General features: G+C 40.2%; 1 protein-coding gene across 1 annotated transcript in view; it reads right to left on the reverse strand.

Moving 5' to 3' along the window:
* Positions 1-1086: 1086 nt before the first annotated feature.
* Positions 1087-17338, reverse strand: part of ptprga (protein tyrosine phosphatase receptor type Ga) — a 228747-nt gene continuing 212495 nt past the window's right edge. Inside the window, exons 15-29 of the mRNA XM_051122442.1 lie at positions 16225-16316; positions 13335-13431; positions 12336-12418; positions 12115-12249; positions 11886-12020; positions 10090-10262; positions 9854-9989; positions 9627-9773; positions 8986-9079; positions 8633-8709; positions 8203-8331; positions 7916-8062; positions 6369-6511; positions 4928-5063; positions 1087-3554 (exon numbers count right to left, since the gene is read on the reverse strand). Of these exons, the coding sequence (XP_050978399.1) occupies positions 3408-3554; positions 4928-5063; positions 6369-6511; positions 7916-8062; positions 8203-8331; positions 8633-8709; positions 8986-9079; positions 9627-9773; positions 9854-9989; positions 10090-10262; positions 11886-12020; positions 12115-12249; positions 12336-12418; positions 13335-13431; positions 16225-16316 (1871 nt within the window). The 3' untranslated portion in view covers positions 1087-3407. The remainder of the gene's footprint in view (positions 3555-4927; positions 5064-6368; positions 6512-7915; positions 8063-8202; positions 8332-8632; positions 8710-8985; positions 9080-9626; positions 9774-9853; positions 9990-10089; positions 10263-11885; positions 12021-12114; positions 12250-12335; positions 12419-13334; positions 13432-16224; positions 16317-17338) is intronic.

The raw sequence follows: 17338 nt of genomic DNA on the forward strand, positions 1-17338 counted from the left end.
TAGGAGCATTCAGAGAGAGTCGGAGAAGAAAAACAGCAGACGGACCTGAAAGAAACACCACAGACAGCGCGAACGCTGGGAGGCAGTGTTACACTTTTGCATTTTGTGTTACCCAAACCCTCACTTACTTACAGGGGTCATCGGATGCTAAGTTCACTTTTTCATGTTGTTTGAACATTAATGTGTGTTGTCAGTGTATGTACAAATCTACCCTGTAATGATAAAAATCCATGCAGTGGTTTATAATTAATCTGTAAAAATAATATCCCCTTTTTCAAATCGAGCCATTCTCAGATGCCTGTGGGTGTGGCGTCACATGACAGAGGCCACTCCCACCATAGTTGATTGACATGAGCGATTTACCTTGATTCAGCTGTAACAGTCCGACCTCCATTGTTTCGATGCTGGAGCAGGGATGTAAGTCAGACAAGAATATCTTCAATTGAGGTGCTGTGTTGCTGGATGTAATAATGAACATAGTGGTCGTCATTTACTCCCGACATCTGAGCCGCTGAAGATGCAGTGGATTACGTTTGTTTGTGAAGGGAATGCGCCTCCCGATCTACATATATCCGTCTGTGTTCACGCAAATCATTCATGATCCAGCTTCACTTACAGCAGAAGTGAGTATAAGGGTTTTTATGAATCTTTGCGATCGCCTTTCCTAATAATGTGCTATTTAGCAAGTTTAGTGGCTAAATGCAGCTAAAGTAAACAGGCTCGTCACTCCACAGAGAGAAGAGAGGGGCGGGGCGAGCAAAGCTCATTAACATTAGCTGATTTTGGAAGGTAAAAAATGTGTTTTTTACACTACCATTTAGACTTTTTACCATACACTTTATAGACTTTTCATTAAGACCCTAAAGAATCATATCAACTTGTTGAAAATAGGCATCCGATCACCCCTTTAAAATGAGGGAACGCGTGAACCTGCAAATGTGAAAAGATGCTTGTGGCAAACTTTGATACAAATGAAAATGCTGGAAGCAGAAGCGGTCAAACACAAATGACAAATATCAAACATCTCGGACTCACTCCACACAATGTACAACATGGAGATATACTTAAAGTACATCAAAACTCATATTTTATTTTATGTATAGCAATACAATTTACATATTAAATAACACTATAATAGAATGCTTTGATATAGCTTTCAACAAAAAGCAAAAAAAAAAAAAAAGAAGAAGAAAAAAATCCTTCGTGTGTTATTCCAGATTAGAAAAGTGGATATGATGGTGACACCCACCTGCTTTGTATGGGAAAACTTATTCCCGGACTTACAAGATCTATCCTATTGCACTTCTGGACAATGAAACAGATTTTATTTCAATTGAAACGGGGAAAAGAAAAGAAAGAAAGAAATACCACAATCACTGCCTGTGTTTATGATCGTTGTGTTTGGAATGTGATGTCTGTTACCTTCTGAAGGACTCGGGCACATATTGTGTTAACCATCAACCGGAACTAAACGCACAACTAAAAACAAAACGATTCATATGAAAATATAACGTTTGCAACTATATGTCAGGATACAAAGCTTTTAGAGACTGATGAGTTAATGAAGCAACAAAAGATATGTACATTTCTTAACATTATAATGCAAATATGTTCGCAGATGCAACCCACAAATAATGCTAGAGCAGGAAAGGAATAAAGGGACACCACAGGACACAAATGTTAGAAAAGATTCAGAAATTCCACTTGTCAGCTTCAACGATCTTACAAAGTCAGAATATAACCCCAAATGTTGGAGAGATGTGACTTCGTTTTCCAGCCTCCTTCTCAGGAGAAACGAGACATGAACTGAAGAAACAGCTTCAGTGTGCGTCCTCTCCATCTCAACAGCATCTCGACGTTATCCATCTTTCCAAAGCGTTTCACGTGTCAAAAATTCAACAGCTTTCTTCTTCGCATCGAAAGAAATCAGCAATAGTGTACATTCTCATTTGTTTTACTATAACCGCAACATAAAAAACCAAAATAAAGGTGACCTGTCCGACAAACAAACAAGTTTTAGTGAAGCAATTTAGACAAAAACCAAGCAAAACAACAGCACTATTTTGCCTGTGGACATGTTCAGCACAGGTATTCCAGTCACGACCGAAAACATTCTTCTTAAAACCGCTTTACCCAATAATAAAAATAAAAACTTTCTCACAACAGTTGTAGTCTTTGGTAAAAATTAATGAATCACGGGTGCCCGGTTTCTGAAGCTCTAGGACCGATTCTAATGTTCTGATAGCAAGGCCTTTGTGCTGTATGGCGTGAGACGACCGTTCGTGACACTAACTTCCTAGCAGGATCTGAGGACCTTTGACGAGAAATGAGAGACACTAAAAGAGGTCCGTTTAGTGAAGAAGCGCTCGGACTACGAGTTTCTAGTAAAACCGGTCAATACCAAACACAGCACACACACACACACACACACACACACACACCTGCGAGGTGGAATGAGACTGTACAGAAGGCATCGAGAGACTTGTTTACATTGTTCTCAAAGTGATGGGACGGTTATGTCAGTGAACGATTAAAAAAACCCAGGACGAAGTAGAGCAGTATAAAATTACAAAATGAAGCGGGCCGATAACAGAAGGATCTCCTACGTCACGAGCGGCGTGATGTCGGTACGTGCGGAGATGCGCTCGAGAAGCAGCAGCGGCGTGAAGCGGTGGAGAACTCAGACCGGCAGGGGGCGCTAGAGAGGTCACGGGCTCCGCTCGCAGAGACGGTTAACATTTACAAAAGCACACGTTATCATGATATATACGATATAGTCATATATATTAAAAGCAGAATATGAATCATACAAAAGTTCACAGTAGCTGTTTTAATACCACCTTCTGAAAGTAAATATGGGTTTAACTAGAAGCGTAATGAGTAGATATACTAGAAATGATCGAAGCAAACAAACGAGAATCAGAACGAACGTAATCCATATTGCTCATATGGTCCGTCGTCGGTGAATCTGGCCTTTCGTGGGGATAATCTCTTTTTCCGGCGTCTGAGGTGTGCGTGGAAAACCGTTTGCCGTCGGCGGCGCGTTTCCGTAAAGCTCGGGAGAGCAGCGGGACAGTGGAAATGTGGAAACGAGGGCTGGACGGCGAGGGATCGGGCGAGGACGGCGTGGTGGAGTAGGCAGTAACACTGATATTTTCATAGTGCAAACTAGACAGAACTGTGTTTCGCTTCGTTGTTTCGCTTGTCGTGAACTCAAAAACGTCGGTGCAAATGTTCAGTAGGATAACATTAAGACATAAAATGGCGAAAAAATAAATATCAAAAACTTTTTATCAGTGTAAAAAAGTAATCAGGTTATTCTTTTAACCAAGAGTTCTGGCAAAAAAGGCCTCAGAAAAAGTCTGTCTTAGTCCTTGAAGTTTTACAAAGTTAGAGTAAGTGCCTCTTCAGACGAGCGACTCCATGCTTTCGGCCGGGTCCGATTCGTCAGACGTGGCCACGCTGCCGTTCCTGTCCAGGGACACGGGGCTCGATCCGTTCTCCTTAGTGCTTATCAGGCTGAGCATAGCTTTGTAAAGGTACTGGTACTGTTCCTGAGAAACACATCAGAATCAGACATCACACATCACACATCAGACAATGCTCATGCTGTGCACATGCTGCAGTTTGGCTCTGAGCCTCCGTCAGCTCCGGTCCAGCAGGTGGCAGATTTTCACCTTTCATCGTGATGTGTAGAATGTCAGAAGCAGCAGGAGAACATCTCTGACACCTGCTGGACTGGAGTGTGAGGTGCTGGACGGCTCACAGTCAAAACTGATTCAATAATACAGAGTCTTGTGTATAAAAGACAAATAGGACACATTTTATCAACTCGTTCTAGTCAGACTGTGGTACTAATGTTGTACTAATAATAATTCACCCAGACATTTGTTGTTTTTGCGTTCTGCAGAAGAATACAGTCATTTAGGTTGAAAGGAGAAGTTCACTTCCAGAACAAAAACTAATGTTCTCACCTCCTCGTCATCCAAGATGTTCATGACTTTCTTTCTTCAGTCGTAAAGAAATTATTTCTTGAGGAAAACATTTCAGGAATGATCTCCATATAGTGCACTTCGATGATGCTCACTGGGAGTTTGAACTTTCAAAATGTAGTTTAAATGCAGCTTCAAATGGCTCTAAACGATCCCAGCCGACGAAGAAGTGTCTTATCTAGCGAAACGATCTGTTATTTTCTTAACAAATTGACAGTTTATATACTTATATATACTTATACTTATATACTTTAACCTCAAACGCTCGTCTTGTCTGGTCTCTGTGATGCGCATGTGTAGTCTGTGTAATCTGGGTCAGTATAGTTCGGGTATGTCGAAAAACTCCCGTCTTGTTTTCTTCTTCAACGTAAAAAATCGTCCTACATCGATGTTTTACCTTTTTTTGTAAAGGGTGTTTGATCTTCTTTGCATGTTCACTTTATAAACACTGGGTCGGTTCTCATGCAGGACGATTTTGAAGTTGGGGAAGAAAATGAGACCGGAGTTTTTCGACATACCTGAACTGTCACGAACCGGAAAAAAAACAACAACACAAAATGAGCGTCTGATGTTAAAAAGTATATAAACTGTCAATTTGTTTAGAAAATAACTGATCGTTTCGCTAGACTGGGATCATTTAGAACCATTTGAAGCCGCATTTAAACTACATTTTCAAAGTTCAAACTCAGGGCACCATATCAGTCCATTACATGGAGAAAAAATGAAACTGAAATGTTTTCCTCAAGAAGCATAATTTCTTATCAACTGAAGAAAGAAAGACATCTTGGATGACAAGGAGTGAGTAAATTATCTGTAAATGTTTGCTCTGAAGGTGAACTTCTCCTTTAAGGGTGTGTAAATGAATTATATTTGATGTGAACTAGAGCTTTAAATATGGCGCGTATAAGCCGACAGACGTCAGTACGAAGACTTACGATGTCGGTGAAGACTCCTGGTCTCATGAGGTTGATCATCTTGGCCACCTGGTAGACGCCGACAGCTCCTTCACTCTCCAGCTGCTGTGACAGTGTGGTGAGAGCACAGAACATGCCAGCCGACACCGCACCGAACCTGAACACACATACACGCACGCTTTTTTATTTTTGTTTGTTTTGGAATATTTCACTTTATTTTTATTTCAGTTTTAAAAATATGCGCTATTATTTCAAATAGATGCCAAAGCAACATTTTTCATTTTTTTAGTTTTTCATCTACTATTTTATTTTGATTACCAAAAATGTTAATTGATATAAAAACACAGATTAAGTTATTTTTTATATATGTTTGTTAACAGAATAAAGGCCAACATTTTTTTTCCTTTCACAAAAATAGATAAAAATAATAAAAGAATGTGCATGAAGAAATAATATATTTTTTCCATTTCTTAACAAGTTATGGCACTGGAATATTGTGGTTCTTATTTACATAAAACACACAGTAAAACGTATTACAATACACCAAATTACAAATGTCTATTTTTACGTGTCCAGATGGCTACATGTGACACTGCTGCTTACTGTGAGAGGAGGTTTATTATTTTTGCCAGATTTAATAGATCATCTGGTTCAGGCCATTTCCTTTCTCGTTTTATCCAGCGTTTCTGCAGCGTTTCCCACCGTCAACTCTAGATTGATTCTATAAGAATAGAATCGATTAGGGTGTCTATTGTTTGACACCCTAAGGTGCTGTGATCCAATTAGCTCTAACGAGCATTCCTTAACATCAGCAGACATCACTTTGCAACAAAACGACTGTGAATGGCCCCTTCATGTTTATTCATTATGTTAATGAGGCCTGCTTGCCTCATCTGAGAAACATGGTGGACTAATTGAGCTTCATAAAATGTGTAACGTTACTATGGTATCACCCCTAAGAGTCTTAATTAGCATGGCGTTCATTAGAGCTGAAGATGTGCTCGTCTGTCAAACGAAGACAGAAGCGGAGATAGATCTGCTATTTCTGCGCTCGGCGTCTCCCCGCTGCTTGACGGAGAGCCACTCCTGTCTGGAAGGAATCTCAAGTCTTTGTAGTCTAAAGGTCTTTTGTTGCCACTCGGTGAAAACTGAGACCGAATCGAAGCCTCCGTCGAATGAGCCGAACGTGACGCAGCGAGGAGTGTTTGAGAATCTTTAGGGCTGAATTTGGCTCAATCTGCAAACTTCTATAGGTACAAAAATAATGTACTGGCAAAGCAGGCAGGCGTCAAGTCACGAAACATGAAAAACCCTTGTATTGTTCCAGTTCTGACGTGTTGCATACTACAGCAGATACTGATATACGCGAACTGTGATCGAACCAGTGTTTCTCTCATTCCGAACTCTGAAACAGAGGAAGTTTTTCAAAGGCCAAGCTAAAAATGAGAAGAGCGTCACTCACTCGTCATGCACTATAGTGGCTCCGTCTCTGGTCATGGCCTCTTCTTTGATGACGTTGATGAGCTCAAAGGTGCTGCTAATGGGAGCGTCGGGGTTCGGCCATTTTGGGCACTGAAAATGACGAACTTCTAAAACATAATCGTCCTAACAAGTAAAAGAAACACACACAGAGAGAGAGAGAGAGATAACAATTTGAAATAACTTCTATAGTTTAAACAAAAATAAAATATTATATTACTATAATACTATTATATTATATAAACTTTGATATAAACTACATATAAAGAGTTCATTTGCAAAAACAGATGACTCAGTTTCAAAAATCATTTTTTTTCATTGTTGCGTTCCAATTAATCTCAATCAAACTGCAGCTGGGTTATTGATATAAAGTAAAAATAACTTAAAAATACCGCTAACACAATAAAAACATGATAACATCATAAAAAAACACGATTTTTGAACATTTAAAGTGATCTGTTTTTGCAAATAAACTTTATATATTAGCTAATTATTTATATACTTATAGTTCAGGGTCAGTAAGAATTTTTAGGAAATTAGCACTTTTATTCAGCAACAATGCATTAAATTGTGCAAAAGTTACAGTAAAGGCATTTAAAATGTTACATGAATATTTCTATTCAAATAAATGCTGTCTTTTACTCTTCCATTCATTAAAGAATGCTGAAAAAAATATACCATAATTTTTACAAAAATATTAAGCAGCATTAAAAAGTTATTACAGTGTATTATGTATAATTGAAAAATAATAAGTTAAACAGTTTTTTAGCATTAAATCAGCAGATTTATGAGGACTACGTGACACTGAAGACTGCTGAAAATGAAAATGATTTTAACTTGTAATAATAGTTCACAATTATAACACTGTGTATTACTGTACCGTTGAGCGGTTTTTACCTAATAAATACAGTCTTCCCTAGTACAAAAGTGATAGATTTAAAATGCATTTATTTTATAGTAAGTATAGTTCAAGTCTATTAACATATTTATTGTCATATCACTCGAGACTTACTGATATAAAAAAAGTGTAATTAAACTTTGTTTGGAGTGCTGCTTGTGCACAATGCACATTTCTTAATATTAACCCTAAAATATGTTTTAATGTCACTGTGGATGAGGACTGTATGATCTTTAAATACTATCAGTGCACCTAAAGTAAACTTGCAATAGTTCCACTTTAGCACAATCAAATATACTTAAATACAGTTGGACTTCAGCACCACTTTCACACAATTAAAGTGCATTAAGTACAAAATGAGTTGTTCCAATTTAGGGTATATTTTTCAATATACCGGTTTAGTATACTAAAAGTACAATAGCAGGGTATTTTTATTAAGTACATAGTATGTAAATGTATTTGTAGTATACTTAGCATGAAATAAATGTATTTTAAATGCATTTCAGTATATTTATTTTTCACCAGGGTTGGTGAGCACAAGAGACCTTTTTCAAAAACACTTATTATACTATAATCTTACAAAGAATGCAGCTATATTAGATGAAATATGCATAATTAATTAAGCGTCAGACCTGCGTGGCCTCCAGGATGAAGTCGTGAATGATGATCTGCTCCTCATTGGAGAGGCAGAGTCTGTCTTTACTGATGAGAGTGACTGTAAACGCCTCACAGTTCATGGCTTCCTCTCGACTCGGCCAATACACGAACTCATCCTCCGCCTGCGGGAACACATGAGTGATTGAAGACTGACGCTCCTACAGCCCATTCCCAGCACAGCCTACAACATCAACTTGAGTTTCCCTCCTTAGAGGCCAGACGTCACTCAAGACAAACTCTGAAGATGGTCTTGAATACCCACCAGGCCCTGGTTGTCTGGTAACATGACGATGATTTGAGCGTTGTGGTCCCAGATCATCCTCCAGAAATCTTTAGTGGTGTGAGGCAAGGGATGCTGGGTAATGATGAACTCGTTGCTCCGGTAGTAGCCCTAACGTACAAGAAACAGCATAGCATATCAAAAAATGACTCAGTTTACCCACCCTATATGGTTACTTTAAAATGATCTGTAGCAGAAGTGACAAAAAGGCAAAATGACAGTGTGAGGTTTGTGTGTAATTCCATAATTTTCTGGTTGACCTGTCATCTTTGAACCACAAATAAAACTCTTTTCGATGAACTATTCGAAAGAGGTGCACAGGTGCCGTCAAACGTTCGCTCGTACGAGCGTGAAACAGAACACCGAGTGCTGAGTTCAGTGCCGGCTCGTGCGTGTCTGCGGTGGAGCTCACCATTATATAAGACGCATTGATGTAATCGGTGCCTTTCATCCCGGGCAACGGTGCGAGACCGACACGTGCTCTTTCCGCTGGGGGGAAAAGAAAACCAGCCAATCAGGAAGCAGAACAAGAGAGCGGGTCAGCGATGGGAATTCATTCGCTCAAACGAGCGCAATTTTCAAAGCTGTGGTTTGGATACTACAATATCAGGCAAGAAAACAGTCCAACATATGAGAAAAAGAACAAAACAGTTTCTCCAGAAAGGAAAATGGCCACATTACATCAGGACGTCACCACAAACAGTCAACAATACACAATGAATAAATGGGCGCGCTATTACATCTGCATTGGGTTACGTTACTCACACGGCACAACAGAAGAGTTGCGGTTCTTCTCCTTGTTGCATTCTTTCTGAGCACTGAAGCACTCCACAAATCTCGCGTTGCACTGAGTCACCAACTGAACAGAAAGCAGAACTAATTCATTTTTCAAGGCAGCATAAGATACATCACGTGAGACGTCTTCAACAGCAAAAAACAACTAATTAATCCCTTTTAAGAAACGGGTGTAAGATGCATCATGTTAAGTACTGCAAATCCAACCCTGAATTTAGGAAGGAAATGCTGTCCCGCAGCTGCAGACTACCAAATAAAACGTAATGCTGATTTATATTCAGGTATTGAAGCCAAACCAAAAAGTACCATAAAAAGTGAGAATTTCAGGGCTCAGTAAAATATTTGATAAAGTCATGAAACTCAAGCAAAGCACATATCACACGTTTCACAGAAGCTGTCAGGCTTGGGCTGTAAGTCACAGCGTCCTAAGCGGCTACGAAATGATAAAGCAACAAGCGATAAAAGTTTTCAAGGGACCGAAATTCTGCTCTGCATAATTATGCATTTAAAATCCAGTCTCTTCCGACGCGTGTCACGCGTCGCAGTTCTGCAATCAGCTCTGACAGACAAACCGATTGTGGAAACGAGTTCGCGTAAGAGACGGTCGCCACCTTGAACTGCTTCTCCAGCCGCGTTCTGCCCGCCGGGCCCGGCGTCAGGATGCTGTTGACGTAGCTGTGCAGCTGACTGGAGGGCACCTCCGTTTCCTTCCCAAGGATGGCTTCCATCAAGGCATCGTGGATGAAGATATACTGCTCCTAAACACACACAGACAGAGAGCTGAAGAGACGCGCCAGACGACGCCGGCGGACGGGACCGATCTGGACTGGTGGCTCACCTCCGTTTGGACCAGGTAGTTTCTCTGAGTTCGTATGTGTTTGAGGAAACCCAGCACATTGACTGAGCCTTTATCCTTCAGCTGCTGCAGCATGCTGTCAATCACGATGTACGTTCCTGTCCTGCCCACGCCGGCACTGAGGAGACACATCGATGACATGTAAAGCAGCTTGTTTATTGCCGTCTTCACCCATGAAATCAACCGGTGGAAGCGTTTGCACGTATGTGTGTGTTTACCTGCAGTGTACGAGCATGGGGCCCATCTCTGGAGTCTGTGCGGCGGAGGACTTCCTGACGAAGGTGAGCACAGGTAGCGTGTATTCAGGGACGCCCATATCCGGCCACTGAGTGTAGTGATACTGCAGCACCGTCCTCTCGCTCTGACGGCCCTTAGCGCTACCCTTCTGACCCTGCAAACACACACACACACACACACTGTAAATTAAGCCAAAACCAGACACAAAACAAAATAGCAAACAAAACAAAACCAAAAAACTAACCCTGGCTACATTCTAAATTGATCATGTCATGCATATATATTAAGCCTTAATTATTTGCAATAATTTTTCTCATCAGACTTTAGTTTGGGGGCCAATTCTCACTTAACTAACTATTACCCATGACTTCTGCCTCAATCAACTCCTAATTTGCTGCTTATTGATAAAGTATAGTTGTTAGTTTAGGTATGGGAATCAAAGGAATCTAGAATACGCTCATGCAGAAGAACTTATTAATATGTGCTTTAAAAGTACTAATAAACAACTAATTTGCTAGTAACATGCATGCTCATAAGCAGCTAGTTAACAGTGTGAGTTGGTCCATAAACTAAAGTTTTATCACATTTTTTTTTACTAGATACTAGTCCTCAAGTCATTTTGAAGACTTTTGTTTCACTATATTGTAGGATATTTTCAGAAACCCAGGCCCTGACAACAATAACCAGATGCATGTTTTTTTCTGAAAATGTACACACAAATGCAGCTGCATCTCATAGTGAACAAACACAAAAATACACAATCAGATCCCGTATCGTCTTATAAAGGCCTTTCCACACTAACTCTTACTTTGTGATAGTACTCTACAGAAGCATGTCAACCTTCTGTTTTATTTTATTTGACCGTGCATTACCATTCATGCATTTTTCACTGCTGTAAAACAGTGGCACCTAAACTCATATCTAAGTGTCTGCCATAAAAAGACCCTCATTTCTTTGCAGCCGGTGGCCTTGCTGTGTTTCTGTGTCTTATGAAAGAGATTTACGGAGGGAGCAGATCACTCTCACTGACGCTCTGAAGGCCAGGACCTTGCATAAGCTTCTTAAGATTTTTTCCTCTGGCTTTTAATGCTCAAGACTGCCACAATCCCGCTCACAGGTAAAGGGAAGCAGGTCAAAGCATGAACAGATACTGTGTGGATCGTTCTGTGAAACGAGTGCCTTTTCAAGAGAGAAAACAAATGCTTATAAAACAGCACATTCCAGTTTATGTGTACTAAAATCTAAAAATACATAGAAAAAAGGTGAACTTGCTACTTTGTATTTCTGTATGTGTTCTGTCATTAATTGGCGTGTTTGCTAATAGAGCAAGGAGAGGGTGAAAAACCTAAACAAAACAAAAAAACTCATTCTAACAATGAAGGAAAATGGAAAAAATTACTGGACTTTCATCAGTGTAAAATTTCATATTCCAAATATGTCTGTGTTAAAAATAATAAAGGTTGGCACCAGCTGTTTACTGCTAAAAGTCATTTCCAACACATTAATAGAAAATAATGGCACTGAATTTTCATTCTGTGTTTTTTTTTTCTTTTTGGTTGCTTGGCATTTTAATTTCTGGCTATTTTCATGGTGTGAGAAGTGTTTGCAGAGTAATATCATTTTCTAAGTGAACTTAAACCAGCACAGTTTAACATAATACGTTTAAGAGCTACTGGACTCGTTCATTTTGCCATTTATTGACGACGTGAGACTTTTGGTTAAACTGAGCAGCAGGAGAGGAGGACGAGTGTAAGCGGAGACATAAAAGTGCGTTTACCTTCTTTACTTTGGTGTTTCTGATGGTGAAGATGCGGAGTGTGTAGCACGCCATTACTTTGGTTCTCTTTAGAGTCACCACGATATTTCCGTACTCCTCACTGTTCTCCGTCGGCCAGTACTGGTCGCATTTCCTCTGTGAGACGCACACGACAAGAGCGCACCGTTTAAAGAGGACAAATGATATTCAGCGATTCCGACACTGTGATGGCCGTGCCGTTGTAACTCACTCTGCCTTTCTCCACCAGGTTAGTGATCATGACTATGATGCCGGTGTTCTGTTCCCACACCATCCGCCAGAAGTCCTCGAATGTGGACTTGAGAGGACCCTGAGCTGCGATGTAGGCCTTGGGTTTGTTGTAGCCCTGTTGAGGAGAGACAGAGAAACACTCACGGTCGAGTCATCGTACATACGGCAGACTCACGTCGGCGTGTTCTGCTCGTCACTCACATCCACGTAGTTGGCATTGATGTAGTCGCTGTGTTTGGAGTCTTTTCCTGCCAGAGGCCTGAGCTTCACTCGACTGTGGTCGTCTGGAGGAACAACAAGAGTTTAGATTCACGTCTGATGTCTGATCTACAGTTAGCCTAGAATTCAAAACTAATATATATGTGCAAATATAAAGAATTTGAAACAATGTGGAAACATTCTGACTGAACATTTCCTTCAGTGAAGTGCAATATGCTCTTGGGAACTTTCTCAAGTCATTCTAGATAACAAGATCATCAGGTGCTGCTGTCATTAACGCAAACGGAGACAATCCTAATTCTGGAAATTTACACTAATGGTTAAAAGTATCTTATGCTCAGCCAGGCTGCATTCATTTGGAAAAAAAAATCATCAAGGGGTGAGAACCAGAAGGGCATAAGTGACATTTTGGGAAATATGGAGATATATATATCAAATTAAAGCCCTCAGTGAGCTCTTTCTACTGGCAAAAGTATACTGTCATCCATGCGTGTGCAAATTTTTATTATAAACGATTGAAATCAGTACACAAATTTAGATGGTAAATATTTGTTTTGGCTCTCCTGTAAAGTTGATGAAATGTCACTTACACCTTTCTGGTTCTCACCCCTCAAAACACACAAATAATTACAGTGTAAAACAGCTGTTTCGTATTTCAAAATATAAATTCAGCATCATTACTCCAGTCTTCAGTGTCACATGATCCTTCAGAAATCATTCTAATGTGCATTTTTTTAAACAGAAATCTTCTGTAACATTATAAATATCTTTATTGCAACTTTAATGCAATGCATCCTTGATGAATAAAAACCTTTCTTTCAACTATTGAACAGTAGTGTATGTAAATGTTTAATTACATTAGAACTGAAATGCTGATAATATAAGTGGTAATGAAAAACCTTGAATGATAAAACCCAGCCTATTGTGATGGATGTGCTCAGGTGTTCAGAGCTCTGTGTGTTGTACATGAGAGAGACTCACAGGCGATGATGTTGATGTATCTGTTCTTGTGCTTGTTGTCGGGGTGATTGGAGTGTTCTGATGTGATCTTCATGTCTCCTGTGCAGCGCTGCACTTCCTACAACACACACACACGAGACATCTCGAATTTCCTTTTCATTTAGTGTCATACAGAAAAACCCTTTTTTACACAGATAATATTTACAGAAAAGCAAGACCAAAAAAAACTTGAACACACAAGTATTATAGAGGATGTCTGTGCATTAACACAAACGCTGTTTTTAGTTTGCGTGTACGGCAGGTTCAGCAGAGCTAACATCCTGAGGCTGTTAACAGATCCCTCAATAAACCCGCGAGCACTCGACGCATTCTATTAACACCACACAACAAAGACGCCGAGACGCTGAAAGTGATGTAGCGGAACATAAGAACAGGCTGCGTGTGGTTGTGTGTTTGTATTGCGTTTGGAGAGAGTGTGGAAAAGCTTGTTTAAAACCACAAGATGTCTGAAAAACTGCCAGGGGCCGTTTTCAACAAGCCTCTCATCCGCACACACACACACCTGTGCGGTTTCTGGTTACCTGCACCTGAACTGACCTCACTAGCATTCTGAGAGCTGACACTGCACTCAACATCAACACTGAGCATTAATATGAGGAGAGTCCGTGAATGTCGAGCTGTGATAGCGTATACGATCCTGGTCGTATCACATGAACACCAACATTTGTTTTTCCTTAAAGTCCACACGAACGGCCCGTTTAACAACCCTTTTCACTTTCTTGTAGAGAAATGGGCTGAACAAGAAAAAAGCTGGGAATTGAAAGACTGAAGCAAATAAGTCTGTCCTGCACTGCTCCTCTCGTCTTCCTCTCTGGCGTCCTCCATTCACTCTTTCAGCTGAATGCCAAACTTCTCCAAGTGTCCTCTTCTTTTTTCCCCTTTGAGTCTCTTTTCTTTTCCCCCCGCTGAATCGCTCGCACCCGGGGCGCACGTAATCCCCGTCCGTCCAGGCCCGGCCAATCCCCTTCCTCTCCTCGCTGGCTCCCATGATCGCCGTCACCCCAGCCGCTGCTTTTCTCGGCCCAGGCTGCACAAAGCCACTTGTCAGGGGCCTGGGGGGCTCCGTCCAAAAGGGGTTTGGCTCGGCCGTCTTCCCTCTTTCTCTCCGCTCGAGTAGTGGAGGCGAGAGAGAAGGGTTAGGAGCCACAGAGGAATCCATTGAGGGGAAGCAGCAGCACCAACCCCCCTTGGAACCACTTCCCAGCGTCCATCAGGACACACACACTTTCAGAGGCACTTCCCCGCGTCAATCAAGCCACCGTGGAACAAAGAGGCCAAGTGAGGCCCTCCGAGGAACCTCAGGGACCCGCACACCTCCCCTTCTCTCCTCCTCTCATTCTCTCCTCTGAACGAGGGAAGGCAGGAGACCTGCCGTGAAACCAAACGGAAAAATTTTCCTTCGCCTCGTCACACGCACTACAGACACGGGCTACGTTCGCACACGGCTCTATACGACAAACGTGTTTACTAACAGGGGAACAGTAAAAACAATTGTGATGTTCTGATCAATTAAATATACTTTGAAAATGGTTCTTCTGCTGCAATGTGTCACATCTGAAAACGTATTGATGAAACATATAAATAAAAGCCAAGCAAATGAACCCAAAATGAGCAGCTGGCTATGAGAAAGAATGAAACTATATTATTATTGATGAAAGACATTTTTGCATTTATCCAAGTAAATTCCCAAAATGAGTCTTTAAATATAAAATGATTTTCATTTCTTATTGCTTTTATTTTGAGACTTTATTTGTAATAAGATACTGCTCCACGATTTCTTGGCATTTATCAACAATGGCTTGAAAAACAGTGTGGAATTAGCAGGGCCACAGATTCATGTAATATCTGTATAACTCATGCATAAAATACAATAAAGAAGAGATCTTACAATTACTGAGGTATTTTGCCCCATCTAATCTTCTTCATTTTCCACTTGTGTAAATTAAAATGTAGAAGGCAACAAAAAGCAAATAAAAAAGGAAATAAATAAACAAAGAGCTGGAACAATACATTAAGAGTTCATTTGCAAAAACAGACAACTTTTTTCATTGTGCATTCCAATTAATCTCAATCAAACTGCAGTTGGTCATTTAAAAAAATGTAAAATAATACAGCTAACACAATAAAAACATGATAACATAATAAAAAAATTTGCAAATAAAAAAAACTGAGTTATCTGTTTTTGCAAATAAACTCTTCAAATATAAATAAAAATAAATAAAAGCAGGTAAAAGGTAATACTGTTTTGTTGTACCTCCTTCCCACATGATACAAAAATTCAGCTTGAGAGTGTCTAAAAATTGTGCATTTGTGTGTGTGTGAGTGTGAGTGTGACCATCACAGGCTGAACATCTCAGATCATTCACTGACATTCATCTGCGCCGCTGACAGCACCAGCAATCGCTGTGGCCCAAGACTCAATGGATAACTAATTACTAGTCATCCTCATACAAACTGCCGTCACATCAGTCTGACAGAACGTTGTTGTGGTTTTCTGGCTTCTGCGCTGCACACACACACATCAGAGAGAGTCCAAAAGACTCGGTGTGAAAAAAGACGCCAGCGTTCAGATGGCCTAATTCATTCTCACACAGGCTGAGTTCAACTGGCTTGTCCTGTACGACCACCTGCCAGGAATAACACACATCCGCAGAGGGATCCCGGCCCAGCTGTGCACGGACACACACCAGAACCGTCAACAGAAGCGCTGCAGCGAGGCCGAGGGGAGAACATGAGACGGGACCCGTGTTTACAGACGTCTGAGGGAGTTTGCTGAGAGGGAAGAGTTATAGAGACGGGAGACGCCTCTACAGTGTGTGTGTGTGTGTGTGTGTGTGTGTGAAGATCTTACCTCAAACTCTTCTGAGAAGCCGTGCTGGTTGTTGGAGTAGAGTTCTGACACATGCTTGATAAATTGTTTAACAGGGATGGCCTCCATATCATCTGGAACAGAGCACAAAGAGAGAGATGGATTCACCCTTCTGTTGTCTTATCTGGAGAAAACAGGAAGTATCCCAGAGAAGACACTGCATCACCCTCATTGTGCCATGGACAGTAAAGCCTCACAAAAAAATCCAATATTTTGTCTATCCAACATTTAAACCTGCAATCCTCGTCAGTGATTTAATTTTGGACCAAAAAGAAATGATTTAGCACTAAAAACAGTTATTACTATAATTAATATTATTTTTTTATAATTCTGTTTTGATTAAACATTCAAAACTGCACCTTACGCCAAAAAAGTAGCACACGAGTGTTTGCGGTGCCGGTACGGTGATCCTTCTTAACAGATTGGCTCGCTGCTTGATCAGATAATCAACAGTTCAGTGTGGCGACTAAGAGGATGAATGAAGGATCAGGGTTCAACTTCAGTCACAGTGAATATAAAAACATAAAAAAACATGTCCAGATTCACACTGGCCAACTGACAGACACACAATAAGCCGACAAACTGTCACTCAAATCTGTCTAAATACACACGGATAAAGAAAAATAAACGAAAGTAATCAAATACACACAACACACATCCATAACATTGCAAAACTTTAAATCACTTCAAATCAAGACAGAAAAAGCCTGTAATTTTTACTCTTATTTAATGTGGTAATAACAAACTATCAACTAAAATCGATAATTATAATGAACATATAATTACAATGTAATTATAAGTATGGTAAGTACTAATTATTTATTCAATAATCTAATTATTACAGTACATGATATAATATAATAATATTAATGTGATGCAAAAGCTGAATTTACATTCATACATTCTAATATGCTAATTTGTTGCTTAACTTTTTTTTTTTTTTTTGCATTTCTGCATTATGCAAGATTTATTTGAAATCTACATCTTTTGTACAATTATGAAAATCTCTACTGTCACTTTAGATCAATTTAATGCATCTCAAATAATAACGCATCTGTTTTATTACTGACCTAAAACGAGCCGAGCCCAGCGCGAT

The sequence above is a fragment of the Labeo rohita genome, chromosome 11 (assembly GCF_022985175.1).
Source record: "Labeo rohita strain BAU-BD-2019 chromosome 11, IGBB_LRoh.1.0, whole genome shotgun sequence".
In the NCBI taxonomy this organism is placed as follows: Eukaryota; Metazoa; Chordata; class Actinopteri; order Cypriniformes; family Cyprinidae; genus Labeo; species Labeo rohita.